At 36.9% G+C, this 18,761-nt stretch overlaps 1 protein-coding gene across 1 annotated transcript in view; it reads left to right on the top strand.

Moving 5' to 3' along the window:
* Nucleotides 1-18,761, top strand: part of LOC141283312 (laminin subunit alpha-2-like) — a 194,633-nt gene that overhangs the window by 136,437 nt on the left and 39,435 nt on the right. The window contains exons 33-42 of the mRNA XM_073816596.1: nucleotides 2,283-2,425; nucleotides 3,657-3,755; nucleotides 5,341-5,452; nucleotides 8,797-8,959; nucleotides 11,667-11,877; nucleotides 11,952-12,068; nucleotides 12,151-12,311; nucleotides 14,762-14,900; nucleotides 17,404-17,506; nucleotides 17,601-17,717. Coding sequence (XP_073672697.1) covers nucleotides 2,283-2,425; nucleotides 3,657-3,755; nucleotides 5,341-5,452; nucleotides 8,797-8,959; nucleotides 11,667-11,877; nucleotides 11,952-12,068; nucleotides 12,151-12,311; nucleotides 14,762-14,900; nucleotides 17,404-17,506; nucleotides 17,601-17,717 — 1,365 coding nt within the window. The remainder of the gene's footprint in view (nucleotides 1-2,282; nucleotides 2,426-3,656; nucleotides 3,756-5,340; nucleotides 5,453-8,796; nucleotides 8,960-11,666; nucleotides 11,878-11,951; nucleotides 12,069-12,150; nucleotides 12,312-14,761; nucleotides 14,901-17,403; nucleotides 17,507-17,600; nucleotides 17,718-18,761) is intronic.

Raw genomic sequence — 18,761 nt, 5'->3', positions numbered from 1 at the left:
ATAAAAAAAAGATAAAAAAATGCACTGTTTATCACACTACTGTGCTTTAATATTTAATCGGGAAGTTTGCTTTTATAAATGCTTTTATTTTTTACAAAATTGCAAAAAGTCACACTTGAGGTGTTCCCGGGTCAAAAATGACCGGACTCCAAACAAATGCTTATTAATCTCTTATTTTGCTATATTATCAAAAAATATTGGATTCAATCTTTTTGTCAACTTGTTTTCTTTCATTTAGGACTGGTTTTGTGTTTCTATTTGCATCTGATTAATCATAGGCCTAATTTATCCAAAAGTACTAGGTACCTCTTTTTTTTTTTTTTTTTTTTTTTTCACAATATGAGATAAATTATAAAAAAAAAATTGCACTGTTTCTCAAACTAGTGTGCTTTAATGTTTAATCAGGAAGTTTGCTTTTAAATGCTTTTATTTTGTACAACATTTTACTAAATTAATGGGGAAGATCACAAGAAACAGGACCTTTATTTTAAGTACTTATACCCTGTGTTGACAAAGTCAGAAAATTTGAGTCCAATGATAAAATTAACTAGTATTTTCGGGGAAAAAAAAATCTTTGACTCGAACACAACCAGAGAGTTAATTTGGGGGGAACCACCCTGCTGTAAAGATTGATAATTGAGATTTTGCTTTCATGAGCTCCTCAGTGCAGCGTTTTTCTTTCCAGGTCTTTTCACACCTTTATTCGTTCAGTCTTTTGCGTGAGAAGGCGTCTTCACAGGAAATCTTAATAGCCCCATTTTTTCAAGAGGTTAAATTGAGCGGCGTTTTGCGTCCGCGGCGAAAGCCACGCGCCTGTCGGTGTCTTTTTTTTTTTTTTTTCTGCCGCTATCGCTCGTGGCATGTCAAACACTCATAATAGGCTGCCAGGAGCTGTTTCACACTCTCTGTTAAATTTCACGCTTGAGAAGTCCTGCTCCCCTGAGTTTCCACCTCGCTCACGTTTAATCTAGAGAGAGGGAACTGCTCTGGGACGTGGCTCTCCCTCCGAGCAGGTGAATGGAGATGATGGAGGGATGCTGGATGAGTGCTGTTGTGATAGCAGAGGATGGGAGACAAAAGAGGCCAATAACATTCGTTAACAGCATTCTTGCCCCAGGACCTGTCCATCCTTGGCGGTTAACATGGCTGTCCTTTCAGACAGTCTGTTCCCTCTCTCTGTCACACACACATATTCACAAGCACATGCCCTGATCAAATATGACTACAGAACAAGTGTGTGTAGTCCTTTTTAATTTGCACTGGAGTACATGTATGAATAGACTTCTAGTGTAATGACTCCACCCTTCTGTCAATTCTTTTTTTTTTTTTTCAAATATAGCAGGTCATATGGTATTTTAAAGCGTCCTAATATTGTGTTGGAGTCCACTTCAACAGGTTTAAATGCAAGGTCAGAAAACATTGTATACTTTAAACATTAGAATCATTTTGCAACAGTTTGTTTAAAGCAGTTCTGAGCTTAAGGTCTGTAAACCCCTCCATTCTATAAGCCTACTCTGCTCTGATTGGTCAGCTGGCCAAGTCTGTTGTGATTGGTTCATATACAATGCATGTCAGAAACGAAACACTTCACAAAACAATAATGGTTTTGTTTTAGGTAATAACCCTGTTGAAAAGAACTGGCTCTGGCTCTACCTTTTTTTTTCCAATAATTAAATATTATTAATTTTATCGACTGTTTCTAACGTTCTAATAACATTGAATAACATTGAACCTTGATAAGAATCAGAAATGTCTCTTGAGCAGTAATTCAGCATATCTGAATGATTTCTAAAGGCTCTGTTATATCATTATTTTAAGCTAGTTGTTATTTTGCATTTTCATTTAAATTTTAATTCATTTTAGTAATTTTGTTTTTATTTCCAATAACAACTTTCTTTTTTTTTCTTTTTGGCACTGACTTTTTCCCCCTAATCAGCCATTGTTGTTCATTTGCAAAACAGCAAGTTTGTAGATTTTTGTGGAGTAAAATAATGATTTTCTCAAATGAAAATACTCATGAAGCACATTAGCTGACAATAGGTGAGTTAAAAACACTGTTGCTGTTCACTAAGTTCACTGTTAGTTTACCCTGAGGCTGGTGCCTGACCTTTGACCCTTGACCCTTGACCCTTAAGCATGTATACACATTTTTTTTTTGTGACCTAGTAGGATAGCATCTAATGGAGATGCATGCAGTGTGTGCAGTATGATGTAGTGCTGCCTGTGGGCTCTGTGTGCATGTGTTATATGAATCTAAAGTGTTAAATTTGGACTGTTTTCAGCATGTGATGATGACTGCGCAGGACTCTTGATTCGTGACATGGATCGTCTGCTGCGTTTGATTGGCAGCGTCAATCTCACTCTGCCCCTCCCCTTGCCGTATAAAGTGCTGTATCGCTTTGAGAACATGACAGAGGAACTGAAGGTGAGCATGAGGAGCTCTGATCATTCACAGGGCCTCAAAACACCAAACCCATCCAAGTCTGGAAGATTTTTACTGTCAATGTGATGCATTATGAATGCATGTGAATTCAGAGATGATTTCTCAGATTAATAAATTCAATTGCAAATGGGTTACTGCTGAATAGGCCAGTGATTGAATTATGTGCACAGAAACAAAGTAACAGTACAGTAACAGTGTACTAATTAGTTGTCACTGGATGTATATTTAATGTTTTACACAACACAATATCATCTATTTATCTTAATCTGAGGACTAGAATTAATCTGCACATCATGTTAGTAAATTAAACTTTTGAATCAATTGGCAGTCCTATTTTAAGATATTTTATTTAAAGCATACGCATGAAAACAAACCCCAAAAATATCTGTACACTGCCAAAAAAATGCTTTTTTTACTTTGTCTTGTTTCCAGCCAAAATATCTAAAAATTCTTAAATCAAGAAGGATTTTCTAGACGAGTAAAAATTTTCTTGTTTTCAGAAAAAAACAAGTCAAAATTAATTAAGTTTTTGCTAAGAACAAGCAAAATAATCTGCCAATGGGGTGAGGAAACAAAATCTAATTTCAAACTGAAAACCCGATTATTTTTCTTACCCCATTGGCAGATTATTTAATTTGTTTCCAGCAAAAATTTAATTTTGACTTTTTTTTTTTTTTTTTTTCAGAAAACAAGTAAATTTTTACTCCTCTAGAAAATCCTTCTTGATTTGAGAATCTTTAGATATTTGGGCTGGAAACAAGACAAAAAAATCTAAGTTGGAAATGCGTTTTTTGCAGTGTAAAATATTTTGATATATCTGGTATAACTGTGATTGGTTGCATGCTCCACCTGAATAATGACACAAAGAAGTTGAGAAAAGAAAAACTAATGTCTTGAACACATAAAATATAGCAATAATTGTGTTGAACTTCATCTGTTGAAGCTCCAGTATGACTTAAGGTTGATTTGAAGCTCTAATCAAGTCAAACCGACCAATATACTGCTAATTAGCATCTATATTTGAGTTGTTTACAATATAGTTTTGCACGTATAGCTCGAATTCTTCATTACATGATTCATAATTCACTGATGTCAAAGGCCTGCAGGCTGGAAGTCTCACAAGACTGTGTCATCCTGGTTTCCATGGTGGTACGTCTCCATCCGTCAGTCAGGTATTGATGGTATTGACGTATCTTTGGTTGTGTGTTCGCAGCACATGCTGTCTCCACAGAAAGCCCCAGAGAGACTGCTGCAGCTGGCTGACAGTAACCTGGGCAGTCTGGTCACTGAGATGGACGAACTGCTCAGCAGGGTGAGTCTCACACACATTAAACATCAGGACTGAACCTGATCCAATTCAGTTATTACAGTAATAAGCTGTTCACTAGACGTAAACCATTTAACTGCAGCATCAAATTTATTACCAAATGCAAGTGCATGCATGTAGACCTCTCCTGATGGGCCTTGTTGAGTCTAAATGTGTGTTTTTATAGAAATTGATATTATTAGTAGCTATGTGACCCTACATTAAGTTTTACTTACTTCACAGTAACATAAAAGGGACATCTTCTGCTCACCAAGGCTACATTTATTTGATTGTAAAAACTGTGATATTATGAAATATGATTACAATTTAAAGGATGTTTTCTACAGTATGAATGTATGTTCAAATGTAATCGTGAACTGAGTTTTATGCCACATGATCCTTCAGAAATCATTTTAATATGCTAATTTGCTGCTCAAGAAACATTTCTGATTTATATCAATGTTGAAAACTACTGTGGAACTTCGTATTTTTGTGGAAACCAAAATGCTTACACTACAGAAAGAATGTAATAGGCCATTTTTATTCAGAAAGCATGCATTATAGGCACAGTTCACCCAAAAATGAAAATTCTGGCATTATTTACGCACCCTTGAGTTGTTCTTTCTCTGTTTATGAGTTTCGTTTCTCTGTTGAATGCAAAAGAAGATATCGGGTAACCAAATAGTTTCTGGTCCAACTTTGGGTGAACTATTCCTTTAAATTGATCAAAAGTGACCATATAGACATTTAAAATGTTACAAAAGTTACACAAAAAAAAAACTGTGTTTGAAAGATCATGTGACACTGAAGACTGGAGTAATGGTGCTGGACATACAGCTTTGATCACAGGAATCAGTTACATTTTAACATAGAAAACAGCTCATTTTAATTGTAATAATATTTAATAAATAAATAAATAATCCACTTTTTGTTGTCCCCTGGTTATAAATCATAAGCCAGTTTGTATATCATAAGCAGAGTTTGATGTTGTATTCATGTAGACTTTACATTTCTGAATTTATATTTCTTGTTTTCTGATGCTGTGCTCCATTGGTTCCTATGTAAATCTATTGTGTTTGGTTAAGCTGTACTTTATATATCCCATCTGAATCACTCCTGTAAGACGCTGACCTTGTTAGTTTGTTTTTCAACATGAAAGAAAGCCAGAACATTAATGCATTCATGGTCTGAAGCATTCTGCTCACTTGCTAAAGGCAACCTTTCACCATCTCCTCAACAGAAATCCTTGATAAACTCTTTACAGTTCAGTTCTAAAGCAGCTTTTTCATATAAACAGACGTTGAAGAGCCTGTTCAATAGGATAACCTTCATGCTCTTCTTCTGTCCTGTTAGGTTTGTGTAACCTTGACCCTACAAACATTTCTGCCAAACTGGAAGTATTGCAGTTTCACAGCGTTTCTTTGAGTTTTTGTTCATGCTGCCCCCAGAAGTGTCAGATCTAATGTATTTTGTTGTTTTTATCCTGAGGTGTCTTTTTCACACGGCTGCAGAAGAGCATGTGAGGCTGATCTGAGACTCTTCAATAAAATCTCACTGTGCTTTTATCGGGTTTTTCTCTCTGTACATGCAGGCAACTAAAGTGTCTGCTGATGGGGAGCAGACGGCAGCAGATGCGGAGCGGAGCCGCAAAGGAGCCGAGGAGCTGGAGCTTTACGTCAGGAACACACTCCTGGCTGCTGAAGGTAACAACAAATGACAAACTGATGAGATGGATTTGACTGGTCCAGCTGAAATGATGATTTGAATGAGGTTTTGATGGGATCAGTATGATATTAGCTGAGGTTGAGGTGATGATTGGGTGAAGCTGAGGTTAAGATGTGTTTGTTTGTCTGTGGTCCGATGCTCTCTAAATGAGTGTGTTTGTATCATTGTACATGGCTTTAAATGAGAAGCTGCTTTAGTTAATGATGGTTTAGCTAACACTATGTGATGCCTTAATTAAAAGAGACAAAATTCATTACTGATAAAACAATCTCTTAAACAGATAATCCACTCGCTGACTGTGTGTTGTTAAATTCAAGCTTTTTTTTTTAAAGTAACGACCAAGCGGCCAGCGGCAATGAGTTGAGCGTGTTTGATCAATTTAGCTTTCTCAAATCAACACGACTTGCCTAAAATAAAATCTATAGACATAAAACACTTGCGTTTCACTATATTAATCGTAACATTTAACGTAGATAAATGTGAGCTGTTAGACACTTATCCACTCATTTGTGCGGAGAGTGAAAGTTAAAGCGCGCTTTGCAGGACATGGAAGCATCAGTGTGAGCACTTGCTTTTTTTTCCTAATATCAGTGGAAACCTAAAATACGACATTATTCGGTAATACATCATTCGGAACTGCAAAATGTCTACTTTTATTTGTGTGCACTCACAATATCAACAAAACGCTGGGCTTTTGTAAAATAGTTAAAGATGCACTTTCTGTTGTCTCTGTCTTGAGAAGGAGCGCATCACAAAAATGACCAAAACAAATAAGCTAAAACACGCTTTGCAGGACATGGAAGTGTCAGCGCGAGCACTTGCATTTTTTTCGTAATGACAGTGGAAACCTAGCCTGGAAAAATCCAGACCCTAATAAGCATCAAGCAATGAAAAGGGCCTAACTCGAGGGGCGGCACCAAGCGTGCATTTGAAACTCTAACATAAACAATGTGACTAGATTAATAACTATTAATTACGACAGCCGAATCAACCTCATAAAACAATTAGGTCCAATCAAACTATTCATTAACTATCAACAAATATGTGGCTGGACGCTTGCGTTTCATTCGGCTGCGAGACATATCTTCCTGTTCAAGTTAGGCTACTGTATTACTATTGAATAGTTCAGTTTTTCATTACAGTAAGTTTACCAAGTGACTCTTACCATTTGTAAATGAGATGGACCTCATCCACCACAATCCCGATCAGGTTGTCCCGGTAGACCTTGTTCGATAACATTTCTCGCCACTTCTTTTTTCTGCCGAATGCTATCTGGCATTGCCCGCTTCGGATCTGTTCCTCTTCGTGGTCGCCAAGTTGCAGAGCCAAAAGACCGTATTTTCTCGCCTCTTTCACCTGGTCCTCCATAAGGGCGATCGACGGCGAGACGCAACCACCAGTGGGTTTTCACTAAGCCCCATTCGCTTAACTACCAGCGGAGCTAACTGATGGATTAAACTCTTGCCGTATCCAGTCGGCAAAACGGCAAAAACGTCCTTCTTGCAAAGGAACGATTCGAGCGCGGTTTTATATGAAAAGCCGAGTTCATTGTAGCGGCCAAAGCCGTTTCAAACAACTGGTGTTCTTCTGTAGATCTCTTTCAATGTTTACTAAATGATTCCGGACGTCGCAGCGCTGTCGTCATCGGCTTAGCTCGCCTCTGGCCCGCCTACATCAGATACACCGATTTGATTGGTTCCCAGAACTGCTTACGTATTGCAGTAACATGCATCATTGCTCGATGCCAGAGTGTCTTGCAGAGACAATTCAAATTGTGCTCTCGCGAGACCTCTGGATTTCCAGGGTAGTGGAAACCTAAAATACGCCATCATTTTTGCTCATAAAGGTATGAGTAATACATCATTTGGAACTGCAGACTGTCTACTTTTATTTGTGTGCACTCACAATAGCAACAAAACGTTGTGCTTTTGTAAAATGGCTAAAGATGTGCCCGAAACTCAGCGAATATTCACAGACATGATAAATATATCTATAGACTGATTTAAATTACTACTTTAAAGTGAAAGGATTCATGTAATAAAATAAAATAAAATTGCATGAAGTTAATGTAATGTTATCACCTACTCCGCCCCCAAAAAAGTCTGTGGCATCCAACCTGTCTTCACATTTAACATGAAAAACAGCAATAAAAACGTAATGAAATACCACTGACTTGGCAACAGTGTGGCCAGTAAATACTGACAAGTCACTGGCTAATGACTTATGCCTTGTGCAAATGTTTGTTTTTGCAGCACAGGTATATTTTGCATCATTGCACACATCTGGGATGTTTTGTCCCGTATGTGCTTTCTTAATTCTTACGTTTTTGTGGCCACATCACAACCTTAATTCTCTGAACACCTGTCATGCAAATGTGGGTGATACCTGAGAGGTGTTCTCACAACAGATGGTTTCGTCTCTGGACATCTAAACATCAGATGCACATAATGATGGACACTCTCACCCACCGAATGCAAGCAGATTAAAGCCGTAAATACAAAAAAAAAAGTGTGTAATTTATATTCTTGGATACGTGTTTGGCACTTGAAGCCAACATATTGCACTTTGGTCCTCTGGATTTTGATAACTGGCCAAAAAGCGCTTCCAAAAAGCTGCTAGCAGAAGTGGAGGAGAGCAGACATCAGTCAGCGCGGAGTGGAAGAGCTTCATTATCCATTCTGTGCGTGAGCTTCCTGCTCCAGTAAACCGCCTCGTCTCTCATCTTCCCTCGCACGCTAAACGAGTAGGAATCAAATGATTCTGTCCACCCCAAAGACCCGAGCTGCGTTTGAAACTCACTATGCAATTATTTCCAGCTCGGCTCGCTTGGCAGGTATATGCTGCGCTCTTTGTAGTCGATCGACTGTTTGCATTTGAACTCTCGAGGAAATTTAGAAACGCATGTAATTATAGCTCATTTTCATCTCAATTTAATGATTTTTATTTAAATTAGAATATGCAGAGAAGCTTGCACGCTCTTTTATTTCGCTCTCCTGTTTGAACTGATTGGGGTTTTATTTCTGAATCTAATTTCGTTTGATTAAAGAACATTAACTCTGCTGAGTCAAATTTTAATTTCTTTGAATCAAACTGAAGCAAGTCACACCTTTGAATAAGAGGCAAAAAGAAATAAGGGAAAGTTGTTCTGTGTATATATGTGTCATTCATATTATTATAATGAGTTTCATAGAAATCAATAGTAGTGCATGGTGTGTCCTCATTAGTAAAAGTATTTATAGTTACAGTATTTGTGTGTATTGCATGAGTGTAAATTTGCTGCTGCTCACATTAAAGCACATGTGACTATGTGTGTGTTGTCCAGCTTTACGGGACAAAGCGCGTGAGCTGAACGCGACTCTAGGCTCAAGGGATGGGACTCCTGAGAAGAGCGTGAACGAGATGAATGATGAAATTCAAGCTATGCTTGCAGAACTACGCAAACGCCAGCTCTCCGGCAAGAAAAACATCGCTGATGAAGAGCTGGGGTAAAAACACACACACTGCACAATGTGTCCAGATTATGTCAGTTCATGGGTCACAACTGTACGAAATGTCATTTTGTGCAATAGGCTGCATAATTGCAGCCCACTTTTTTTTAGTGGCGTTGGATTTGAAAATATTTTTCTCATTCACTTCTCCCATAGGGATTTTTGTTAACGTTTTTTAATTACCATTTATAAGCCATGGAACAAACCAACCAGCTAGAGAATCACAAGATTACAAATGTTGAATTGAAGCAAAAAAGTATTTGAAAATCTGAGAAAAAAGCAAAGAAAAAATGGCTTTAGTGAGGAAAAGAACTACAAACCCATGAAGCATTGCAAATGATATTCTCGAATCAAAAACTATGAGTTTATTTAAAGTTGATCTATATTTTGCTCTATATATAGTAATAGACTGTTTAGAAGCGCATCGCATGTCTACATGAGAAGAGAAAGGTTACTGTATGATGACTGAAATCATCCATTAGTAAATCAACTCCAGAACGTTCTGTTGTCTAATACACCATACACTAATTGTATTTATTCTGACAGCAGCTCCTTAGCCAGGGTTCAAAGACCAAAGATGACAGTCATTCATAAATCTGCTGCTGTCAGCAAAAAGTAGTACTGAGGTCTTTTAAGTTAAACTGTGCTTTGTTTGTAGGCTATAATGTTAAAAATGTTCAGTGTTAAAAAAAATTTATTTGTTGTTTTGTAATAGATTTTTTTTTCTTTGAAAAGCAATACAAAACTGTAAAAAGCAAATATTGGCTATTTAATTTATGCAGTGGTAAAAAAAAAACACGAAAAACCTTGTTTGTAATCGGCCTTCAGTCCAGTTTGTAATTTTGTTCGGCCTCAGCCAAGAATTTTCATTTCGGTGCATTCTTAATAAATTAAGCTGTTAAAGGCATAATATGTAAGATTTTTTGATTACAATATCCAAAATAGTCCCAACAGATTGCATCAGCTGTAGGGATTCCACAATCAGTCACAACATCATCAGACTTCTTTGTTTGTTTTGAATATGCGCCCTCTAGTGGCAAAAACGTACATACTAAAACGTGCCTTTAACTAGAACTAGAAAGTTGAAATAATGCGGGCTAATGTTTTCAACACAAAAGCATATTCCATCAATTAGCAACAAGGTTTATAAGTTATCATTAAAAATCAATTTCCCTATGAAGAAAATGAATGGAATTTTTACAGTCTGTTGCACTCTATAATAGAAAAATCATGCACTATGCTTAAAATGTAAGGCACTGAGCTCTCTCGTTGGGATTTGTTGCAAGGTATTATAATGCAACATACGGTTCATATGTAGATCATATGAATATTACTCTGTTGGAGTACCACATCAAACCTCCTACATACAGAGCACATAAAGTGGAGTAGCAGTGAGGACGCCATTCAAGCTCAGGTTGGAATAATTGTTTTGGTGGCATTATGTTTCTCAGCCGTATTTTGTGGTTCATTGGATCACAGCTCAAATGAAGAAAGTTTCTCTTTCTTATGTAAAATCTTAATGAACTAATTAAAAGTTGCCCGAGGTTGGGAGGGGGAGGAATATTATTCCAGCCTAATCAAATTACTTCTGTAATGGATTCCTGCATCTCTGCAGCCATGAGAGAACAGAGAGAGACACCTAGAGGAGGACAGAGGGAATGAGTTCAGTAAAGCTGGAACAGAGAACCGGTTTAAGAGCTGTCAGTTCCACTTCAGGCCTAGTAGATGGTTTTCAGGTGGATTCAGTTTGAGTGCAGCACTGAAGTATGTAGATACTTCTGATGTCTCCTGTCTCATACTAAAATACAAAATACGTCCGACAAATCTTTATTTAGGATTCTAGAAATTTATTGGAGAAATAGTGAATGCAAAAACATAAATATATTACTCATGTTGTGATTTATTCACCCCTGTGTTGGAACACACAATTACACTATTAAAAATAAAGGTGCTTCACGATGCCATAAAAGAACCTTTTTGTCTAAATGGTTCCAAAAAGAACCTTTAACATCTGAAGAACCTTTCATTTTCACAAACGGTTCTTTGTGGCGAAATAAGGTCCTTCAGATTATAAAAAGGTAAGAAAGAGATGGTTCTTTAGAGAACCTTTGACTGAATGGTTCTTTGTGGATCCAAAAATGGTTCTTCTGTGGCATCGCTGTGAAGAACCTTTTAAAGCACCTTTACTTTTAAGAGTGTACTTTACAAAAGTTTGAGGTGGATAAGGTTTTTGTTTTTGAAAGAAGTGTCTCCTGCTCGCTGAGACTGCATTGACTTAATCAGTAAGTCAGTAAAAACAGTAAAATTGTGAATTAATATTACAATTTAAAACAACTGTTTTACATGTGAATATCTGTTAAAGTGCAATTGATTGCTGTGATCAAAGCTTAATTTTATCAGCATCATTACTCCAGTCTTAAGTCACATGATCCTTCAGAAATCATTCTAATATTCTGATTTGCTGCTCAAGAAACTTTTCTGATTATTACCAATATTTAAAATGATGATACATTTTATTTTTCAAATTTTTTGAAGAATAAAAAGTTGCTGAATTAAAGTATTAATTTCTTTCTTAAAAACAAATTCTTACTGAGCCCATGCATTTGAATGGTATTGTAGTTCTGGTTTGCTTTGGTCTCTTTAAGTGTTTTCTTGTGTCATGAGTCACAGATAAGGAGCTCTCTCTCTCTCTTCATCTTTATAGTGCCGCAGAGGCTCTTTTGGCTAAAGTGAAGCGTTTGTTTGGAGATCCACACCAGGCCACAGAGGACCTGAAGAAGGAGGTCAGTGATAAAATGGGCGATTACAGGCAGAAACTGGAGGAAGCCCAGGACCTGCTGAGGGACGCGCACAACAAAACCAAGCAGGCCGAAGGACTGGCTGGTAACAACCAACTGAACCTCGACCGTCTGCAGGTGCACACTTACTCAAACACAGACTTATAAAACACTCTGTTTCACGTCTAAAGTGTGTTATTACATTTGAGCAGGGGAAGAGGGATGTAGCCGCTAAACAGAAGAAGGAAATGGAGGGAGTTTTGGCAGAAGGAGAGAAGATGCTGGATGAAGCTAATGCTCTCTCAGACAGCATCAACCGGGGCAAAGAGGTCAGTTTGACACTGCACACACGACAGAAATGTTACTAAATAATTATGTTCAGAGCTGTGGCTTACTGAGTGGTGTCTGTAGGAGCTGGAGGAGATGGCCAGAGAGCTGGATCCCCTGCACAAAAAGTTGGATTCCAAGGTGGCACATTTGGGTCGCGGTTTGGAAGACACCGTCCCTGATCTGCTGCTGAGAGCGGAGGACCACGCCGGGCAGCTCAATGATTCTGCTGCCATACTCGACAGGTGTGTGTGTGTGTGTGTGTGTGTGTGTGTGTGTGTGTGTGTGTGTGTACCTGGTATTCATCACGTTGTGGGGACCAAATGTCCCCACAAGGATAGGAATACCAGTAGATTTTGACCTTGTGGGGACATTTCTCAGGTCCCCATGAGGAAACAGGCTTATAAATCATGCACAATGAGTTTTTTTGATGAAGTAAAAGTGTGCACAATCTCCTGTGAGGGCTAGGTTTAGGTGTAGGGTAGGTGTAGGGCGATAGAAAATACGGTTTGTACAGTATAAAAACCATTACGCCTATGGAATGTCCCCATAAAACATGTAAACCAGTGTGTGTGTGTGTGTGTGTGTGTGTGTGTGTCTGTGTCTGTGTCTGTGTCTGTGTGTGTGTGTGTGTGTGTGTGTGTGTGTGTGTGTGTGTGTGTGTGTGTGTGTGTGTGTGTGTGTGTGTGTGTGTGTTTATTGCAATGTTAAATTTGGTTGATGAATAATTTTCATCATAATTTCTGCCAAAAACTTTTTTTCACCATGAAAAACAAAGTCAGACTGTAGAGAGCAGGAAGAGGAAAAACTGCAGAAATTAAATGAATGTGAAAAACAGCCCGATCAGAATTATCTGTGAGAATGAACTTAGAACGAGTCGAAGTTGAAATGAAAATGAACACAGCATGGATAAAAACATTTATTTCTAATTCAGGAGCAATACAGATTTGTACAATACTGATCTGGATAATAAACAAATCAAAACTGCACAACATTACATACAATTTTAAAAAGCTGCACCGTGCAAGACTCAAACCAACAACATGACAGGCTTCAGGCTATGGAGCCAGTGGCTTAGCAGAGTGCGGCACTCAGTTGACACACATTCGGTGTGGTCATTTTTGTGTGGCTTAGTCCAAAGATCATACGACTAGATTTTGGACAAAATGTAACAACATTTGTGGCGTAAAAACTGTTTTTCAATTAGTTAAACATGACCGACAGGCACACTGATGGAAAATGACAAATGAGACATCATAAGAATGTGCATAAATCAAAAAATTAAAAGATATTAAAACAACATAATTTGGACAATGCTTTCCAAAGTTAGAAGCAAAAATGTGCGTTTTTCATATCTCGCGACCCATAGGTGGCGCTGTTCCCAACTTTGGCATAGATCCTCAGAACTGGGTGTCGATTAATTGTACCAAGTTCTGTGCCGATTGATCAAAGTTTGGCCAAGATAGAGACTTTGAAACAGTTTTGGGTCGACCTCATTAACTTCACTACATCAACTTTTTTTCACCAGTAGGTCGAAAAATTGTTCTGTCATTTCTGTATGTCTTGGTCCAAACTCATCCAAGCCCATTTTCCAAATAATTTGAGAAATTTTGGAGGAGTAGCGAAAAAAAATTATATTGTACTTTTCAAAATGTCCACTACTGTAATGGGAAGAATGAAGAATGTGTTAGACAAGTTGTTAGAAGGAATGCATAATTATAAGTATATAACCATTGGTTTTTCATTGAAAAGAGGACCATGTTCTTATTTCTTTATGATTTCATTTAATTTTAATATAAAGGCATGTTGTGTGTCACAGCAGTTAAATTTTGTCTATCATGATAAAACCTATATAATGAGTTTTTGGAGAAATGTGTAATAAATGTATTACATTGTAACTAAACCCATTCGATTTTAGCTGACTAAATCTACTGTAGTATACTGTAGTGTATCGTACAATAATTAGTTGACTAAAACGAAAACAAACAAAATGGCATTTTAGTTGAAAGACTATGACTAAGACTAAATCTAAATTTGCAATATTGCAGTTTCCAGCTCAAATGAACACTAGAGGCAGTAAAACCCTGACAACTGTTATTCCTTTTCAAGCTAATTGTGATTACAAGAGGCAGATGGTTGATTACTAAAGACTTATTTTGCACAGTACTTTGGACAATACTAAGATATGAGCTCAAAAACATTTACTGTAGTTGTAAAATGCAACAAATTTTGACATTTGCATCACATAACCAGCTCTTTTCTTCCTTTTCTGACATAGTAAACTTGCTTGGTTGTGCACCCGGTAAAGCATTCTACTTGTGGCAGCAATAAAATAGCTCAAAAACTTGCAGAAACAAATCAACAAATGTGTTTTTTTTTTTTTTTTTATAACATTTGCCTTCGGTTAGGGTCAGTATTGCGTTTAGTGTAGGTTCTACTTTATTTATAAGTACAACAACCAACTTATTAAAACGCTGCCAGATTCACATTCATCTGTTTCGCATAGAATGTGCTTTTAGATCCAATCACTGGACATTTCGCTTGGAAAGTGTCATGAAATGTGCAGAAGCAATGCACAAAGCAATGTAATATCATTTTGTGGAAATGTGATCACAGGCACATTTTACCAGTAGATCTAGTTTAGTTTATTTTGTGGTCTTTAACTGATCTGACTGTGTTTATGTGGTTTCTGTAGTATTCTAGCTGAGGCGAAGAACCTGTCCTTCAACGCCACCGCTGCTTTCAATGCTTACACCAACATCAAGAACTACATCAACGAGGCCGATAAGGTGGCCAAAGAGGCAAAGAAAACCAGCATTGATGCTCTACAGCTGGTGAGGAACACTTTTTTACACTTTTTGTTTTGGAGCACGAAGTCAACCATTTTGAGGACTATTTTTGCAGCTTTTTTCAATATTGCAACAAGGAATATTCAGGAAACAATTGTGTCAGGAGCCCGTTTGTAGAAACGCTCTTCACCTCAGGCAGGTCGTGTTGAAGCCGTTCAATTCATTTCCATTTGTCCTGCTTCAGAGATCAAAGCTTTCCTCCTGTTCTCCCGTTGTCGTCCTTCGCTGTAGTCATTCACCCTCTTTCACTATCCTCTCACGTCTCGCGCAGAAACGGTGGGGCAAAAGGTTAAAACTGAACAAGGTGCTTCACACAAGAGTGTCAAAGCCGACAATATGCAACAATACTGAAAATTAGCTTTCAGTCCTCTCTCTCTGACAAGAACACACTGATCGTATCACATTCAACAACATTTCCAATTTCCGTGTTAGATTTCATATAGAATACATTTTTTGTTTATTGCTACACAACCAGTGACTTTCTATTACTTGATAATAATCAGAAATATTTCTTGATCAGCAAATCAGCATATCACAATGATTTCTGAAAGTTTTTACTGACCTTACTGAACTTTTGATAATAGTGTATGACAGGTTCAGTCCCTCTTAAGTAAAAAAATAAAATCACAATTGAAAAATATTGTTTGGCACATAACAGTCAAACCAAAAATTATTCAGACACCAGATGTAATTTTTTATATTTTTTTTACTAGTGGATGCCGGACAGTATTATTCATTTATGTAAGCGAGGATAGCAAAATAAAAGTAAACTGAGATGTTATACGCAAAACAATCGTCATACTGTGGACTACACTCTTTAAAATAAAGTTTCTTGATTTGCATCAAAATGCTTCACTTTTCCTACTTTATTTTTTTGTCTTGTTTCCAGCCAAAATATCTAAAAATTCTTAAATCAAGAAGGATTTTCTAGATGAGTAAAATTGATTTTGTTTTCAGAAAAAAACAAGTCAAAATTAAGTGAGTTTTTCTCTTAAAACAAGCAAAATAATCTGCCAATGGGGTAAGCAAATAAATCTTATTTCAAACAGAAAACAAGATTATTTTTCTTGCTCCACTAGCAGATTATTCCGCTTGTTTCAAGCTAAAATGTCCATAATTTTGCTTTGTTTTTTACTCATCTAGAAAATCTTTCTTGATTTAAGAATTTTTAGATATTTTGGTTGGAAACAAGACAAAAAAATGTGTCAGAAAATCATTTTATGCAGTGTACACTGCAAAAAATGCTTTTCTAGCTTAGATTTTTTTTTGTCTTTTTTCTTAAATCAAGAAGTATTTTCTAGATGAGTAAACATTATTGTCTTGTTTTCAGGAAAAAAAAATCAAAATTAACTAAATTTTTGCTTGAAACAAGCAAAATAATCTGCCAGTGGGGTAAGAAAAATAATCTTGTTTTCTGGTTGAAATAAGATTTTGTTTCTTACCCCATTGGCAGATTTTTTGGCTTGTTCTAAGCAAAAACTCACTTAATTTTGACTTGTTTTTTCTGAAAACAAGAAAATAATTTTTACTTATCTAGAAAATCCTTCCTGATTCAACAATTTTTAGATATTTTGGCTGGAATCAAGACAAAAAAATCTAAGCTAAAAAAGCATTTTTTGCAGTGTATGAAGAACCTTGAACATCCACGGAACCTGTCAAATGCAGAAAAGGTACTTTATAATTGAAAAAGGTTCTTTACATTTTAAAAAAGTTCTTCAAATGGTTCTTTTAGGAACTGTTTAATTAAAGGTTCTCCGGGAAACCAAAAATGGTTCTTCTATGGCATGACTGCAAAAAACACCCCTTTAAAACCTTTATTTTTAAGAGTGTCCCAGTAAACTTGGGACCAAAAATTTGATTTGACGCTTTGACCTGACCATGTTTTGTTACATACCTTTCTATCAAAGTTATCTGACATTATCAAGATGTTGTTGTTCTGACGCAGTTTAACTCTTGAGTTCTTGTCATATTCTATTACCATTTTCTAAACTATAGTGAATAAACTGATAATGTGAGAAATGTTAAAGATGTCTGAATACATTTTGGTTTGGCTGGTAAACTCACTTAAAAATAAAAATGCATTGTAAGAGTTTTTCTCCAATAAAACACAAATCTCTAAAACATGTTCTTTCCTATAACGTAGCAGCAGGTTTCCACTGCAAAAATTGCATTTCATACTTTGTTTTTTTGTCTTGTTTCCAGCCAAAATATCTAAAAATTCTTAAATCAAGAAGGATTTTGTAGACGAGTAAAACTTATTGTCTTGTTTTGTAGAAAAACAAGTCGAAATGAAGTGGGTTTTTGTTTGAAACAAGCAAAATAATCTGCCAATGGGGTAAGGAAAAAAAAATGATTTCAAACAGAAAACAAGATTATTTTTCTTACCCCATTGGCAGATTATTATTATAAGTACGAAAAGCATTTTTTGCCGTGTTGTACCATCTGAAGTGGCATCGGCTCTAACCTGTGTGCAATGTTTTGTCTGTAGGCCTCAGGACCTAAAGGATCTCTGAAAGATCAGGCCAAGGGTTCGGTTCAGAAGAGCCACCGCCTGTGGAACGAGGCCAAAGAGCTGCAGAATGACGTAAAAGGTGAAAAACCCCATCAGATTACCGTCTTCAGCAAAAATAATATCCAGCAGCTTCTCACAAATCTCCCCAACGTCATTTTTTTTTCTTTTTTCAGAAAATGGAGACAATCTGGGTGCTCTTCAGTTCAGGCTGAAAGGAGCCAACAAAAAGAACAAAGACTTACAGAAAGGCCTGAACGACACAATGGAGAAACTCAACGCCATCCCTGATGGTGTGTGTGTGTGTGTGTGTGTGTGTGTGTGTGTGTGTGTGTGTGTGAGGACCTGAGTTGACAGGAAACCAAGACAGCTTTCAAACTGTCTTATTTTCCTTGACAGCTGTGTGTGTGTGTGCGTCAGGGTCATCCTCACCAGCTTGACTGCAGAAAACACTCTGGCACTTTAAACCTTCATAGGGTTTGATGTTTGCTGTTCCTATGGTTACACAGAAGTGTGTGTCTGTCTGTGTGTGTGTCACACGTTTGATACAGGTGCTGTCAGGACGAGGTTATCACTGAGTGCAGTGTGTGTGTGAAACCTAAAGCATCCGTCTCACTGCTTCACACAGCAGGTTTCAGACAGGCATCTAGATCCCCACAAAGTCACTTCTAAGCATCTAAAACAATTTTCACCACCAACCACCACATTTGGCACACAGAATTGTGGGTTATCACAGACTGTAAAGGGCAACTCTAATGTTGCCCTAAAAAAGTCCCAGATGAAGGCATCTTAGTAGACAGGATATTAGGGAAGCATTGGATTCAGATGTGTTTGGTTGCCTTCCATATACTGCCTGAGAAAACAAAAAGACACAGGCAGTGTTGTGAAAAGTTACTTTTAAAAGTAATGCATTACAATGTTGCGTTACCCAATAAAAAAGTAACTAACTGTGTTACTTAGTTACTCTTTATGGATAATAATGCATTATGTTACTTTTTGTCACTGGGATTGTTTGTTTTTTTTAATAACAAAAACCCCAAAAGTTACATTTTTTGCAACTGTAAAGGTACTGTGAACTGTAAATTTAAAAGTAATTCGTTACGTTACTCGTTACTTGAAAAAAGTAATCTAATTATTAAACTCACATTATTTGTAATGAGGAACCACCAAAACTACTAACAGCAATCAGTAAAATATCAGGTCAAGGTGGTTAACTGAAAAACCATTTTCAGTAACTGAAAGCTTAAATAAAACATTTTAGTTGACCTTTTAGTTGGAAGTTCTAGAATTACTAAGAATAAGTAAAACTGAAATAATAAGCTCAATAGAAATTTCTA

The sequence above is a fragment of the Garra rufa genome, chromosome 13, assembly GCF_049309525.1.
Source record: "Garra rufa chromosome 13, GarRuf1.0, whole genome shotgun sequence".
In the NCBI taxonomy this organism is placed as follows: Eukaryota; Metazoa; Chordata; class Actinopteri; order Cypriniformes; family Cyprinidae; genus Garra; species Garra rufa.
Note: the sequence above shows the minus strand (reverse complement) of the source record. Positions and strands in the feature narration are given on the sequence as shown.